General features: G+C 39.9%; 1 protein-coding gene and 1 long non-coding RNA gene across 2 annotated transcripts; both read left to right on the forward strand.

Moving 5' to 3' along the window:
• Positions 1-2,126: 2,126 nt before the first annotated feature.
• On the forward strand, positions 2,127-12,544 carry LOC128685406 (uncharacterized). Its single transcript, XM_053771932.2, has 2 exons — positions 2,127-2,191; positions 11,713-12,544. The coding sequence occupies exons 1-2, from the start codon at positions 2,180-2,182 to the stop codon at positions 12,343-12,345; spliced, it is 645 nt and encodes a 214-aa protein (XP_053627907.2). The 5' UTR covers positions 2,127-2,179; the 3' UTR covers positions 12,346-12,544.
• A 247-nt stretch (positions 12,545-12,791) lies between these two features.
• On the forward strand, positions 12,792-14,203 carry LOC138852401 (uncharacterized). The gene is made up of 2 exons (XR_011391726.1): positions 12,792-13,239; positions 13,360-14,203. It is a non-coding gene; the product is annotated as an uncharacterized lncRNA (long non-coding RNA).
• The last annotated feature ends 2,466 nt before the right edge of the window (positions 14,204-16,669 follow it).

The following is a 16,669-nucleotide window of genomic DNA, read 5'->3' on the forward strand; positions in this document are numbered from 1 at the left end:
TTGCTGACGAAAAGTACAGCAGAGGCTTAATAACCCTAGGAGACAGCACCGACAACAGCCTATTCATCATTTTACCTACTGGTTGCGTAGCCGACAATATAGTCATGGGTTTAAATAAAGTGATACTAATGTCTCAGTCATAACATCTAAAGCCTCGCGTGAACTGACTGAATTAAATGCCAACCGCCATTAAAACACACAGTCAGGTGTGTAAGGTCCCATGAGGATGGTGTGACAGACTCGACTTCAGAGAAACGTCACGAAGCCTACACACCAGACTCCTCGACCATGTAAAATATACAATCAGAATAACGCCTTTGTTATAAATAATAATAACAATAATATCTTTATTTATTACAAGTACATGTACAAGGTATACAGGCCTAGCTGACATCAATGACACTACTATATAGAAAGCCCCTATACACATTATTATGAAAAATCAAACTCTAGAGGACATTTTGAATCAACATTCATTGTGTGTAGCCTGAGCTTGCTACCACCTGAAGCTCATAAGACTGCCATCCCCACGAGCCCCTTTGGGGCGGGGCAGATGGCAGACCAGAGGCCTAGCTTCTCCCTGCAAGCCCCGTGAGGGCGGGGAATGTGGCTAGGCCTGGGGACAGTTTGTCCCAAAGATGAGGGGGTACTTGTACCTCCTCCCATGGGAGACTTAAGTCTCGAGACACTCCCCAGATAGGGAGCCAAGGCCGGGTCACCACTACTTGGAAAAGACCCGGGCCGGGAGAATACCGGCTAAAAAAAAAAAAAAAAAAAAAAACATTCATTGTTAAATTATTGGCTACACTCGTCTTGCGTGGGTTTTTAAAAGTCTCCAGGGATGATCATCTCTCCCTCGCCTGCTGCAGCTGACGCTGCCTGCCACTCAGATCACTGACACGGATAACACCTAAACTCACTTCTTGACTCGTATATCGTTTCACTCCTTAAATTTCAAAGGGTTGGACTGGTAAACCAGTGGAAGACCTCGGTCAGATGACCAAAAGCTCCTGTGGCGAGTCATCATATGACTAAGACCAGCGTCAGGAGACAATTGATCTATTTCCTGACAAACTGAACCTAATTTAACCAAACTTCTTATAAAAGGTAAAACATTATAAAATAGGTTTCCTCTGTAGGAAATGACTTCTCATCATACCTATCGTACTAAATATAAAGCCCCTTGTTATGTAGAGCATTCCGGGCAAATTAGGATAATTTTTGTCCCAGGATGCGACCCACACCAGTCAACTAACACCCAGGTACCCATTTTACTGATGGGTGAACATGGACAGCAGGTGCCATAAGGAAACATATCCTCATGTTTTCCTTCCGTACCGGAGAATTGAACCGCATACCTCAGTGTGTGAGCTAAATGTGACAGCGACCGAGCTACAGGACACCTTACAGAATGAGAAGCGCTAAGGAAGAGATTCAGGGACGCTGTATAAATAAAAATTAGTAAAGATACATAAAGAGAGACACATGATACTTAACAATGACAAAAGTAAATTGGATGATAAAATAAATTTTATATTTTTAAAAGCAGAATAGCAATAATAAAAGCTATCAGAATTAAAATACTACTGTTACTACTACTGCTAATAATAATAATAATAATAATTAAAATAATACAACTAATTAATATTCCCAAAAAAAGAACATTTAACTGGAGTTAGGAGTTCACTACTAGCGGTACTAGCAGTGCCCTTCCTCCACCAGGGTCTCCACCGGTCTCGAAAACAATGCTTGCACGTGACCTTGGCAGGAGGAGGAGGAGGAGGAGGAGGAGGGGATACTTTGGGAGAATGTTATCCCATTTTTTTCTGTAACTATTTATCACAGTTGACGCTACAAGTTCTTCGGAGTATTTTATGCCGTATTATGTCTTCCTTGATCCTTCCGTCTTCTAATTTTATCAGATTTAGTTCCTTTAATCAATCTCTCCCCATAGATCATAGCCTAATCAGCTCTTGGACTAATCTTTCTCCTAATCTATGTATATTTTCCCGTTAGTGAGTGAGATGGTGACCGTGATTGTAGTGTTTATGTAACAGGATAATGTGAAAGGAGAACGAGGGCAGGAACGCCAGCTATGGGAGACAGTACATTCAAGGCTAACCTGTCAGCACTGCTATATAAAGCCGGAGATCACCTGGCCTAAGCACCACATTTCATCATGAGGCTCCTGGTGAGTGCCCCTTCAAGTCTTTCTTAACATCTTGTGTTGTGTGTTTAGGTGCTTCTCACTGCTATAAAGTATTTTCATAGTACCAGTGTTGTTTACCAGTTCGGTAAGGAGAGGATCCCCTAGTATGTGATGACGAGACGGTGAACTTGACACTCACGGTGTTCATTCTATTATGTTCCTCTAAAGGGGCGGAGAGGTCTTTAGAAACTTATTACGGCATTACTCTTATCATGGTACAAGACTCCGTTAACAGCTTACCAAAAAGTGTTTATTCCCTCCTGAAATAATAATTTTTTTTTTTCACCAGCGGAGATCTGCGTTGCTTCGAAAATTAGAAATTTCGTTTAGTTGTAATGTACGTCCTGGAAAAACGGCCGAGGGATTTATTGCAAATACTTTGATTGCACTAATAGCAACGGAAAGGCCTCGTAGACTACTACATACAAAAACAATAACATAAGATTTTTCTCTACAGAGAATATAAGGAGGAAAGACTAAGAACTCCCGAGTTATGAGAACCCTAGTCCTCAAGATCACACTGACTGGACAGCTACAAATATCCTACAATGCTCTCTGATCCATACTGTACAAATTAAAGTGCATTTTCGTATTTAATTAGACTTGTATCGATTTCTAAACGATACGAGAAAGGCATCCCCAGTACCCCAAGACAACAGCCTCCCGTACCTCAGTGCAAGCACCTGAGTACAGGGCGGTTATAAAATTCTAACGTAGCAACATATAATATGTATGTAGGTGACTTTATATTAATGTGTATATGTAAGTGTATGTATATATATATTATATATATATACTATATATCAATAACAACACTTCGGCTAGCCGGAGGATCGACCCATGTTGTTTTAGCCCACCTCATGGCCAGCGAAAATTCACGACGCTCTTAACTACTGGACCATACAATCCTACCATTTAGGATTGTAAGGCCTGGTGGCTTAGAGCGTCGTGAATTTTCGTTTACCATAAGGTGGGCTAAAACAACATGGGTCGATCCTCCGTCTAGCCGAAGTGTTGTTATTGATATATAGTATATATATATATAATATATATATACATACACTTACATATACACATTAATATAAAGTCACCTACATACATATTATATGTTGCTACGTTAGAATTTTATAACCGCCCTATACTATATATATATATATATATATATATATATATATATATATATATATATATATATATATATATATATATATATATATATATATATATATATATATATATATATATATATATATATATATATATATATATATATATATATATATATATATATATATATATATATATATTTTTTTTTTTTTTTTTTTTTTTTTTTTTTATTATCACACCGGCCGATTCCCACCAAGGCAGGGTATATACTCCATCACTGTCTTATATATATGCAACATTACCCCTCCTTCAGATATATATCCAGAACTCAAGTCCGGCCTGCCGGTTTCCCTGAATCCCTTCATAAATGTTACTTTGCTCACACTCCAACAGCACGTCAAGTATTAAAAACCATTTGTCTCCATTCACTCACATATATGTATATATATATATATAATATATATATATATAATATATATATATATATATATATATATATATATATATATATATATATATATATATATATATATATATATATATATATATATATATATATATATATTATATATATATATATACATATATATATTATATATATATATATATATATATATATATATATATATATATATATATATATATATATATATATATATATATATATATATATATATACATTGGCCAAACATTCACAAAAATACATCAGAAAGTAAAACAACATAGGTAACTCAGAGCTACATCTCGAATACTTCGTCCAGCTCCCCTGCGGTGGGCCGCGTGCCCAGAATGCTGCAGGCATTTCCTCTCTGGATCGCAACACTGAGTCTCTGAAAGAGGAAGCTGGTCGCCCTGTGGTCCTTGGTTTCTATGATGAGCTTTTCACCCAGCTGTTTGAGGAACTTGAGAGCACACTTGCCCCATGCTCCAAGGGTCTCCGACCCTATTGGAATGAAGTTATAGCAAGGGGGAAGGTCTTCATATTTTCGGATCTTCTAGGTCTCCCTGTGGCTGGCAGCTCCACCCCCTTCCGCTACAGAGTATGGCAAGTAGGTGTCTGCCAATGTGGCAGCACAGGTGTAGTCCCAGGCAATCTGCTTTCCATCCTTCCAGGGTAGCATAGTGGCTCCATCAGGACGCTTTTGACTTCCATCAGACCTCTGTACTTGGGGTTCCCGTTGAGCTGGGCAACGGGCTGTGGCGAGGCTTCTCTTTATTATGTCATTGATCTCCTCATGTCTGGCATACTTCCCTTCTGCTGTGTGGCACACGAGACCATGAAGTCCCAATTGATCAGCTGTCGCCCTGCCGCAAATACACCTATGTTCGGTGAGGATGGGGGCGGCTAGGCGAAGAGCAACACCAATCCGAATGGCCTGTGGGTCGAGACGGGTGCCCAGGGAGGAATTGGGAACAGCTAACAGGAAATCTCCTGAGTGTGGTGCCTTCACTGCATATATGGCGTGCCGAATAGGCAGAACTTGCCATCTTTGCTTAAATAGCAACGCTCATCTTGCCATATAGGACAAGTGAAAATTTGTGTATGCAATAATTTCGCCAAAATTATTCTGAACCTAACGAAAAAAAATATATTTGATTGTGTTTGTTTAGTACTAAATTACTGTAAACGTATTTAAAATATACTTAGTTGGGTTAGGCTAAAATAAATTACTCTTGTTATAATAAGGTTAGGTAAGTTTTCTAAGATTCTTTTGGTGCAAAATTAAAAATTTTTTGCATTAACAATAATGAAAAAAATATATCTTTAAACGTGTAAGAGAAAATTTCAGAAAGGGCTTAATTTTAAATGAGGTCTTGCTAATTCACCAGTTTTACATATTCGGCACAACATATATATATATATATATATATATATATATATATATATATATATATATATATATATATATATATATATATATATATATATATATATATATATATATATATATATATATATATATATATATATATACATGTATATATATATAAATATATGTACCCTCTTGGGGGCACCGCTGGGTCACCAGGCCATCGATACTGTCCTCAGGGACAAATTGAATGACCTTATGAGAATGGAGGAGAGAATAAGCGATCTTGATGCCCATGATGCTCTGTATCTCCTCACAAGGTGTCTTACTATGCCAAGACTCACTTACTTCTTGAGGTGTGCACCCTCTTTTGACAACCCAACACTCGATGAATATGACGCACACCTGAGATCAACTTTTAAGAAGGCACTGAACCTGTCACTAGAGGATGAGCAATGGGATCAGGCAACCCTCCCAGTGCGACTGGGAGGTATTGGGGTGCGTAAAGCAACGCATGTTGCGTTACCTGCTTTTCTGTCTTCGTGTTTGGCTTCCAGTGCATTAGTCAAGAAGATAGTGCCCGAACGCTTGAGAGACTTGGTAGGAGCTCAAGACCCCAGGTTTACTGAAGCAGCAATTCGGTGGGACACCCTTACAGACTCCTCCAGTAGACCAGCTCCTCCCAAACAGCACAAACAGTCCCACTGGGACAAACCGATCATGGAAAAAATCGCCAACACAATGCTCTCCAATGCTTCAGGAAAGAACAAAGCTCGTCTCCTGGCAGTGAAGGCACCACACTCAGGAGATTTCCTGTTAGCTGTTCCCAATTCCTCCCTGGGCACCCGTCTCGACCCACAGGCCATTCGGATTGGTGTTGCTCTTCGCCTAGCCGCCCCCATCCTCACCGAACATAGGTGTATTTGCGGCAGGGCGACAGCTGATCAATTCGGACTCCATGGTCTCGTGTGTCACACAGCAGAAGGGAAGTATGCCAGACATGAGGAGATCAATGACATAATAAAGAGAAGCCTCGCCACAGCCCGTTCCCCAGCTCAACGGGAACCCCAAGTACAGAGGTCTGATGGAAGTCAAAAGCGTCCTGATGGAGCCACTATGCTACCCTGGAAGGATGGAAAGCAGATTGCCTGGGACTACACCTGTGCTGCCACATTGGCAGACACCTACTTGCCATACTCTGTAGTGGAAGGGGGTGGAGCTGCCAGCCACAGGGAGACCCAGAAGATCCGAAAATATGAAGACCTTCCCCCTTGCTATAACTTCATTCCAATAGGGTCGGAGACCCTTGGAGCATGGGGCAAGTGTGCTCTAAAGTTCCTCAAAGAGCTGGGTGAAAAGCTCATCACAGAAACCAAGGACCACAGGGCGACCAGCTTCCTCTTTCAGAGACTCAGTGTTGCGATCCAGAGAGGAAATGCCTGCAGCATTCTGGGCACGCGGCCCACCGCAGGGGAGCTGGACGAAGTATTCGAGATGTAGCTCTGAGTTACCTATGTTGTTTTACTTTGTATCATATTTTTGTGAATGTTTCGTCAATGTATTTTGTCTTTAAATAAAATATATATACATAATATAGGGGGTGGTAGGAGAAAATTCTCAAACAGCTTCAGGGAGAATCTTGAGTTTTCCCTGAAGCAAGTTTATTCTTTTCTCTGAGGATGAGGGTCCCCATGACAGTTCTAGAGGTGGTACCTCCCTATATTTATATATATATATATATATATATATATATATATATATATATATATATATATATATATATATATATCAACACTGCATTAGCCAAGGATTCGAACCCATGCTGTACTGGCCTGCCTCATGGTAAGCGAGAACCACATGACGCTTTATACCACAGGACCACCCAACCCTACAAAAATGGCGCAGCCAGCATGCGAGGGCATACGGAGGTGTGGGAGCTTCTAAGCTAATTTCATTCTCATCCCTATTTGGTGTACTAGCCTCACGAGCAATAATTATATATGTTATTCATTTATATATACTATTATATATTATATATAAATGCTGCTCGTGAGGCTAGTACACCAAATAGGGATGAGAATGAAATTGGCTTAGAAGCTCCCACACCTCCGTATGCCCTCGGATGGCGGCCCAACAGCTAGCTCTGCTGGCTGAGGCATTCTTGTAGGGTTGGGTGGTCCTGTGGTATAAAGCGTCATGTGGTTCTCGCTTACCATGAGGCAGGTCAGTACAACATGGGTTCGAATCCTTCGCTAGCGCAGTGTTGTTATTGATCAACACCACTCGTCCGTGGTTACAATAATATATATATGTTTATATATATATATATATATATATATATATATATATATATATATATATATATATATATATATATATATATATAATCAAAGTTTATTCTCTATAAGGATTACAATGCGGGGTTTACAGATTTTGGTTATTGTGTGGTTTACATGTAATAAAATACTAATTACAGAGGGGGCCACTGGAACATCTGGCATGGCTAGACCTTTCGGGCAAACTTAGATTAATTCTTAACTCTAAATTATTACAAATTGTGAAGTTGACTGAACACAAAGTGACTAAATACTAGTTTGTGAGTTTAGAAATGTGAATGCTTTTGTTTTGGCACAATACATAGTTTCTATATTGGAGTATCACAGGCAAACTTGAGACTAGTTAGGAATCATTATTTTAAGATTAAGATACGTATTTCTGTGCTTATAGTCAAATGTGTGAGTGAGTGAGTGTAAGTGTGAACCACCAGGTGGTTTTTATGTAGTTAGTTGACGGGGTGTATCAGGGAGATAAGATGTTTTCTAACGGTAGTTTTGAAGGTGATGAATGTGTATGCAGTTCTAGAGTTTTCAGGTAGGATGTTCCAGATTTTAGGGCCTTTGACGTACATTGAATTTTTGTAAAGGTTTAGTCGGACACGGGGAATGTCGTAGAGATGTTTGTGTCTGGTGTTATGCTTGTGGGTCCTGTCACAACTATCAAGAAATCATTTTAGGTCAAGGTTAATATTGGATTTTAAGGTCCTGTATATGTTGATTGCACAGTAGTAAGTGTGGATGTTCTGAACAGGGAGTAAGTTTAGATCTATAAAGAGTGGGGGGAAGGTGTTGCCAGGGATGGGATTTAGTGATTATTCTTACTGTGGCTTTTTGTTGAGTTATTATTGGCTTTAGGTGTATTGCTGCAGTTGATCCCCTAGCACAAATAGCATAGGAGAGGTATAGATAAGAGAGTGAATGGTATAGTGTGAGAAGGGCATTTTGCGGCACGTAGTATCGTATCTTGGAGAGGATCCCAACTGTTTTGGATACTTTTTATGATGTGTTGGATATGGGTGCTGAAATTCAGGTTGTTGTCGAGGTATAGGCCTAGGAATTTGCCCTCATTATGTCTGGCAATTAGAGTGCTGTCGATCTTAATGTTTAGTTGTGCAGCACCTGCTCTGCTACCAAGCATAATATAGTAGATTTTGTCAGTGTTAAGTGTAAGTTTATTGGCTGTCATCCAAGTTGATATTTTGAGCAGCTCCTCATTAACAATGGTGTTGAGGGTGGTAAGATTAGGGTGAGAGATGACATAAGTCGTGTCGTCAGCTGTTGGGATACGTTTGGGAGATCATTGATGTAAATGAGGAAGAGCAGGGGTCCAAGAACACTTCCTTGCGGAACTCCAGTATCAAGTGGCCGTGTTGATGATGCTGTGTCTTTAATGGTGACATGCTGATACCTGTTAATAAGGTAGGATTTGAAATATGCAAGCGCATGGCCTCTTATACCATAATGGTTAAGTTTGTGGAGTAGGATGCCGTGGTCTACTGTGTCAAAAGCTTTTCTTAGGTCAATAAAAATTCCTAGCGGATATTCATTATTTTCCAGTGTTGTGTAAAGCAGATCTAGCATTTTTACAATTGCATCATTAGTGCTTTTATTTTTCCTGAATCCAAACTGGCAGGGGTTGAGTATGTTTTGTGCCGTTATAAATGAATACAGTCTCCTGTGCACGAGTTTCTCGAAGATTTTGGATAGCAATGGTAAGTTTGATATTGGCCTATAGTTGTTTAAGTCTGTAGGGTCACCACCTTTATGTATTGGTGTAACCCTTGCCATCTTGAGTAGTTTCGGGAAGGTGCTAGTTTCTAGTGACTTGTTAAAAAGTAATGAAATAGCATGCGAAAGGACATGGGCCGCTCGCTTGTACAGTAATGGTGGGACATGAGACAGGTTCCCTGAGTTATTTTTAAGTGACTATAATCTCAGTGACTTCCGTGGGCTCAGTTGGTACAAGATAGAAGGAATCTGGGAAATTTCCATCTAGATAGTCCCCGGCATGGGCGTTGGTACGTGGGATTTTACTGGCAAGATTAGATCCTATGGTTGAGAAGAAGTCGTTTATCTTGTTAGCTGTGTCAGTGGGATGTAGTGGTGTTTCATTAAGGTTTAGTTGGAACAATATTCTTGGTTTTTCTCAGTTTGTGGGTGCCCAGAATCAGAGAGAGTGTTTTCCAGGTCTTTTTTATATCTCCTCTTGTGTCAGTGAATCTGCTTGAGTAGTACAGTTGTTTGGCTTTCTTTATTACTTTGGTGAGAACTGATGAATAGTGTTTAAGAATATCTTTGTGTATTAAGCCCTGTCTATATTGCTTTTCATATTGGTGTTTCTTATCAATGGATTTCAGAATGCTGCTGGTTAACTATGGGCAACCAAGCCGTTTATTCGTGATCTGTTTCGTTTTTATAGGACAGTGTTTGTTGTATAGTCTAAGTAATTTGTTAAGAAAAATGTCTGTCCAATCGTTAATACCATTGGCCTTGGAGAATTCTGTAGGCCATATTTATGTGTGTCTGTGTACTCACTTATTTCTTTTCACCTATTTGTGGTTGCAAGAGTCGAGTCACATCTCCTGGCCCCGCCTCTTCGCTGTGTGTGTGTGTGTGTGTGTGTGTGTGTGTGTGTGTGTGTGTGTGTGTGTGTGTGTGTGTGTGTGTGTGTATGTGTGATACAACCAGACCAAGTCCACCCTGGACGATGCCTGGCAGGCGTTTCCCGTAGAATTTAGCAACACACCAGCTGTTGTTAGACTGGCTTCTCAGTGAGGGTTGTTGTTCTCCCGTTTACCTCACACAAACCAATAAACTGATTTTAAGAAACACGTGCAAGCTATTTTTTTATATATAAAAAAGACACAGCATAGCCCATAGCATTAAAAAAAATAATATATATTTTAATAACCCTAAAATTTCTTGAAAGTTTAAGATAACAATTGGCTAAAGCAAATTAGCGAAAAGTTAAGTAGTCAAGGTGTAAAATGTTGTTAAGGTCTTTGAAATTTCGTAACCTGATAGATTTAAGCACGATATTCCAAAAATTGTATTAAGAGAAATATCAATTTCGCAGCTACAACTCCCATTAAAGAAATCCTTTAAGATACACTAATTTTGAAAGTTAAAAACTGACCATAAGAGGCATTCCCTAGTTATTGCACGATATCCAACAATTCCAAATTTATTACGTTATTAAACTGGTTAAGTTTAATAACGTAATAAGGTTTGAAGCAACTCAGAAGTTACATTCTCCAGTTCCTGCATGGAAATCAATATCGGTTTGTTTAATAAAATTAGTATATTGGAATTTACATGGCCAGTAACAATACAAACCTTTGACTTTGGCCAGGAGAGACAGTCTTCAGTTATCGCACTTCCAAGCTTTTAGCTTTATTAATGTACTGTAAAATTTACATCTACACATCTAAACCTATAGGTCACCATTTTTTCAAGTAAGCTATATCAGCTATTAACGAATGATGCCATTCAAACCAGGCATATTTAAGGAAAATCGAAGCTTTTCTAAACATAAAATTAGCAAATTTTCATCAACATAGTTCATTAACAATTCCAGTTCATTAACAATTCCAGTGCTGAAAGTTTGACGTCGATCAAAAGATTGTTTCTCTAGTTATCACGCGGAAATGACATCAGGACTGGTCACTATAAGACTGACCAGAAGGCTTGTGCATATGGCAGTATTTGCATGAACTTTTCCACAGTTCACTAGTATATTTAAAATTGATCGGATGAGACTTTCTCAAGTAATAAATGATCCATCACAGTCATCAAACACCCGCATAACCATCCCTAACTTTAGTAACATGACAAGTACAATTATCAGTCACTCATTCGGATGTGAAAAAAAACATTTTTTTAAATAATTATGCCCACTGATTTGCAGATGGCATCTCTGCGTAAAAAAAAAAAAAAATTACATTTTCAAATAAACTAGGATTAATTTTGAAAAATAGCATAAGTCAATGTTTCCAGAGCCAGAATACGATAATTACTGAGAAGAACCTCCATATGTCTCTCCCCAACTATAATAATGTTAGCAACAGGCGCAGCGTAATTTCCCTACTGCACAATTATCATGAATAAACACAATATATTTTTAAATTGTAGTTGGTACGTGTCCATAATAAAGAAAAATATATTTCGTAAGGTAGTTGTTACTATATTGCCTTATATAAAATGTCCACACTGCAAAACTCTTATTAATAACATTACAATTCTTCTTCAGGTACTCGCCTGCATGACTGCGGCTGCAGCAGCCGGCTCGCTTCGGAGCTACGGTTTACCATCACCTGGACCAGGTGACTCAGGCATCTTTGGAAATGGTTGTGCAAATGGACAGATTCGTCATGTGGATGGAAATTGTGTGACTCCTCTTGTAACCAGAAACTTGTACTTGTATAATGCTCCTCCAGTAGATCCAATTGTAGGTCCCAGACCAATTGTTCCTCCACCAAGGATTGAACAAACCCTTTTATTCATCCGGACCCCAGAAGTCGGCCCAGGTCCAGATCCCATTATTGTACCACCACCTCAAACGAAAAATGTTGTGTATGTCCTCAACCAGCGGCCTGAAGTGGAGCAGAAGGTCGTCCTCGTCCCAGCTCCTGAACAACAAACTCCTCAAGTATACTTCGTTAACTATGCTGAAGGTGACAACCCGAATCTTCCCACAGGAGACGATCTCCAATCTGCCCTCAGCGCTGCAGCTCATGGTAGTGGTGAGGTTATCGGCGCCCTTGGAGGCACTGGAGGAGAATTTGGTATCGGTCTTGGTAGCGTTGGAGGCGGAAATGGAGTTGACCTTAGTGACAGCAGCTTAGGTGTGTCCACACCATCTGGTCTTTATTCCCCACCATGAAATTACAATCATGACAGCACTGCTTTTCCCCCTTCAAGCTCCAGTCTTTATATACTTAGTGTAATTCATTGGCTACATATAACTTTGTAAACTTCTTGCTTATTACATATTATAATATTTACTTTTTCCGACTGATTAATTTATATGAGATGTGACAAATACAGGTGTCTAATTTTGTGAATCATACCTACTCAAATTATATTATTGTTTAATTGTTTCCTGTGGCTTTAACACACACAGATCTTAAGAATGAAGCCATTGACAATCATTGCTACATTTTAAGGAAGGAAGAATAATATATATATATATATATATATATATGCAAGGAATTCGCGAGAGCATGCGAAATATACACAAACACTGATCTCTGGCTGAAGGAGACTCGAACCTACGAACCTTAGGACAAGGTACGCAGTGCTTTACCAATCTACCCACACTGGTGTGGGTAGATAGGTAAAGCACTGCGTACCTTGTCCTAAGGTTCGTAGGTTCAAGTCTCCTTCAGCCAGAGATCAGTATATATATATATTTATTTATTTTCAGGTAATACTAAAATCCAGTCTGAAGAAGGATCGTTATAATCAAGGTCATGTTAAGGTTTCAGATGAATATCAATTAGTTGTCAGAAGCTGTAAGACCTCAGTTTGTAGTGACTGCAAGTCATACTGTGGCAATCGTAAGTACTGTATGTAGGTGAAGCGCATCTGTAGCACACTAAAATATTACAGCTTTACTGAACTAAACATTGGTAGTACATAATACAGACGAGTTGAAGAATTAGACATATGTCTAATTGTTCAAATTACTGAACTAAGATAGTGAGAACTAAGCAGGCGGTTCAATTGATATTGCACAACACGTAAGACTTCAACAAAGAATTCCTAAGCGGTCAAGGTTCACATCAAGTAGTGGTTCAAGGTTCACATCAAGTAGTGGTTCAAGGTTCACATCAAGTAGTGGTTCAAGGTTCACATCAAGTAGTGGTTCAAGGTTCACATCAAGTAGTGGTTCAAGGTTCACATCAAGTAGTGGTTCACACTACCACACGGCAGTCACCTAGTCTTGCCTCTTTGCCCTTCACATACAAGCACCGAAAAGTTCAGGTTCTGCCGAAGAGGTGTTCACATATTACTGCACACAAATCAGCGGAATTCAATCTGAACCTTACGACAAAAAAAATGTATATCATTGATATGGGAAAATATTGATTGAACTTTTTTTTTTTTTTTTTTTTTATTCACCGGTATTCTCCCGGCCCGGGTCTTTTCCAAGTAGTGGTGACCCGGCCTTGGCTCCCTATCTGGGGAGTGTCTCGAGACTTAAGTCTCCCATGGGAGGAGGTACAAGTACCTCCTCATCTTTGGGACCAAGTGTCCCCAGGCCTAGCCACATTCCCCGCCCTCACGGGGCTCGTAGGGAGGAGCTAGGCCTCTGGTCTGCCATCTACCCCGCCTCAAAGGGGCTCGTGGGGATGGCAGTCTTATGAGCTGCAGATGGTAGCAAGCTCAGACTCTCACTTGATTGAACTTAAATTGACCTATGTTATATATAGCAGCATTTAGGTAAAAAAAAAAAAAGTTACGCTAATTTATGTTAGGTTCAGCCCAAAAATTAAACATTTTACACCATTTTCAATGAAAAAATATATCTGTCAATGTGTAAAAAAAAATTGGGAAAAGTTCAATTTTTAAGGGAGTTCGGCCTATTCGACAAGTTTGGTTTATTAGGCACCATACACACGTACACACGTACACGCATACACAGGTACAAATATAGAAACAGACACAGACAGACACACGCACACACACACACACACACACACACACACACACACACACACACACACACACACACACACGCACACACACACACACACACACACACACACACACACACACACACACACACACACACACACACACACACACACACACACACACACACACACACATATATATATATATTTTTTTTTTTTTATTATCACACCGGCCGATTCCCACCAAGGCAGGGTGGCCCGAAAAAGAAAAACTTTCACCATCATTCACTCCATCACTGTCTTGCCAGAAGGGTGCTTTACACTACAGTTTTTGAACTGCAACATTAACACCCCTCCTTCAGAGTGCAGGCACTGTACTTCCCATCTCCAGGACTCAAGTCCGGCCTGCCGGTTTCCCTGAATCCCTTCATAAATGTTACTTTGCTCACACTCCAACAGCACGTCAAGTATTAAAAACCATTTGTCTCCATTCACTCCTATCAAACACGCTCACGCATGCCTGCTGGAAGTCCAAGCCCCTCGCACACAAAACCTCCTTTACCCCCTCCCTCCAACCCTTCCTAGGCCGACCCCTACCCCGCCTTCCTTCCACTACAGACTGATACACTCTTGAAGTCATTCTGTTTCGCTCCATTCTCTCTACATGTCCGAACCACCTCAACAACCCTTCCTCAGCCCTCTGGACAACAGTTTTGGTAATCCCGCACCTCCTCCTAACTTCCAAACTACGAATTCTCTGCATTATATTCACACCACACATTGCCCTCAGACATGACATCTCCACTGCCTCCAGCCTTCTCCTTGCTGCAACATTCATCACCCACGCTTCACACCCATATAAGAGCGTTGGTAAAACTATACTCTCATACATTCCCCTCTTTGCCTCCAAGGACAAAGTTCTTTGTCTCCACAGACTCCTAAGTGCACCACTCACTCTTTTTCCCTCATCAATTCTATGATTCACCTCATCTTTCATAGACCCATCCGCTGACACGTCCACTCCCAAATATCTGAATACGTTCACCTCCTCCATACTCTCTCCCTCCAATCTGATATTCAATCTTTCATCACCTAATCTTTTTGTTATCCTCATAACCTTACTCTTTCCTGTATTCACCTTTAATTTTCTTCTTTTGCACACCCTACCAAATTCATCCACCAATCTCTGCAACTTCTCTTCAGAATCTCCCAAGAGCACAGTGTCATCAGCAAAGAGCAGCTGTGACAACTCCCACTTTGTGTATGATTCTTTATCTTTTAACTCCACGCCTCTTGCCAAGACCCTCGCATTTACTTCTCTTACAACCCCATCTATAAATATATTAAACAACCACGGTGACATCACACATCCTTGTCTAAGGCCTACTTTTACTGGGAAAAAATTTCCCTCTTTCCTACATACTCTAACTTGAGCCTCACTATCCTCGTAAAAACTCTTCACTGCTTTCAGTAACCTACCTCCTACACCATACACTTGCAACATCTGCCACATTGCCCCCCTATCCACCCTGTCATACGCCTTTTCCAAATCCATAAATGCCACAAAGACCTCTTTAGCCTTATCTAAATACTGTTCACTTATATGTTTCACTGTAAACACCTGGTCCACACACCCCCTACCTTTCCTAAAGCCTCCTTGTTCATCTGCTATCCTATTCTCCGTCTTACTCTTAATTCTTTCAATTATAACTCTACCATACACTTTACCAGGTACACTCAACAGACTTATCCCCCTATAATTTTTGCACTTTCTTTTATCCCCTTTGCCTTTATACAAAGGAACTATGCATGCTCTCTGCCAATCCCTAGGTACCTTACCCTCTTCCATACATTTATTAAATAATTGCACCAACCACTCCAAAACTATATCCCCACCTGCTTTTAACATTTCTATCTTTATCCCATCAATCCCGGCTGCCTTACCCCCTTTCATTTTACCTACTGCCTCACGAACTTCCCCCACACTCACAACTGGCTCTTCCTCACTCCTACAAGATGTTATTCCTCCTTGCCCTATACACGAAATCACAGCTTCCCTATCTTCATCAACATTTAACAATTCCTCAAAATATTCCTTCCATCTTCCCAATACCTCTAACTCTCCATTTAATAACTCTCCTCTCCTATTTTTAACTGACAAATCCATTTGTTCTCTAGGCTTTCTTAACTTGTTAATCTCACTCCAAAACTTTTTCTTATTTTCAACAAAATTTGTTGATAACATCTCACCCACTCTCTCATTTGCTCTCTTTTTACATTGCTTCACCACTCTCTTAACTTCTCTCTTTTTCTCCATATACTCTTCCCTCCTTGCATCACTTCTACTTTGTAAAAACTTCTCATATGCTAACTTTTTCTCCCTTACTACTCTCTTTACATCATCATTCCACCAATCGCTCCTCTTCCCTCCTGCACCCACTTTCCTGTAACCACAAACTTCTGCTGAACACTCTAACACTACATTTTTAAACCTACCCCATACCTCTTCGACCCCATTGCCTATGCTCTCATTAGCCCATCTATCCTCTAATAGCTGTTTATATCTTA

Source organism: Cherax quadricarinatus, chromosome 8 (genome assembly GCF_038502225.1).
Source record: "Cherax quadricarinatus isolate ZL_2023a chromosome 8, ASM3850222v1, whole genome shotgun sequence".
In the NCBI taxonomy this organism is placed as follows: Eukaryota; Metazoa; Arthropoda; class Malacostraca; order Decapoda; family Parastacidae; genus Cherax; species Cherax quadricarinatus.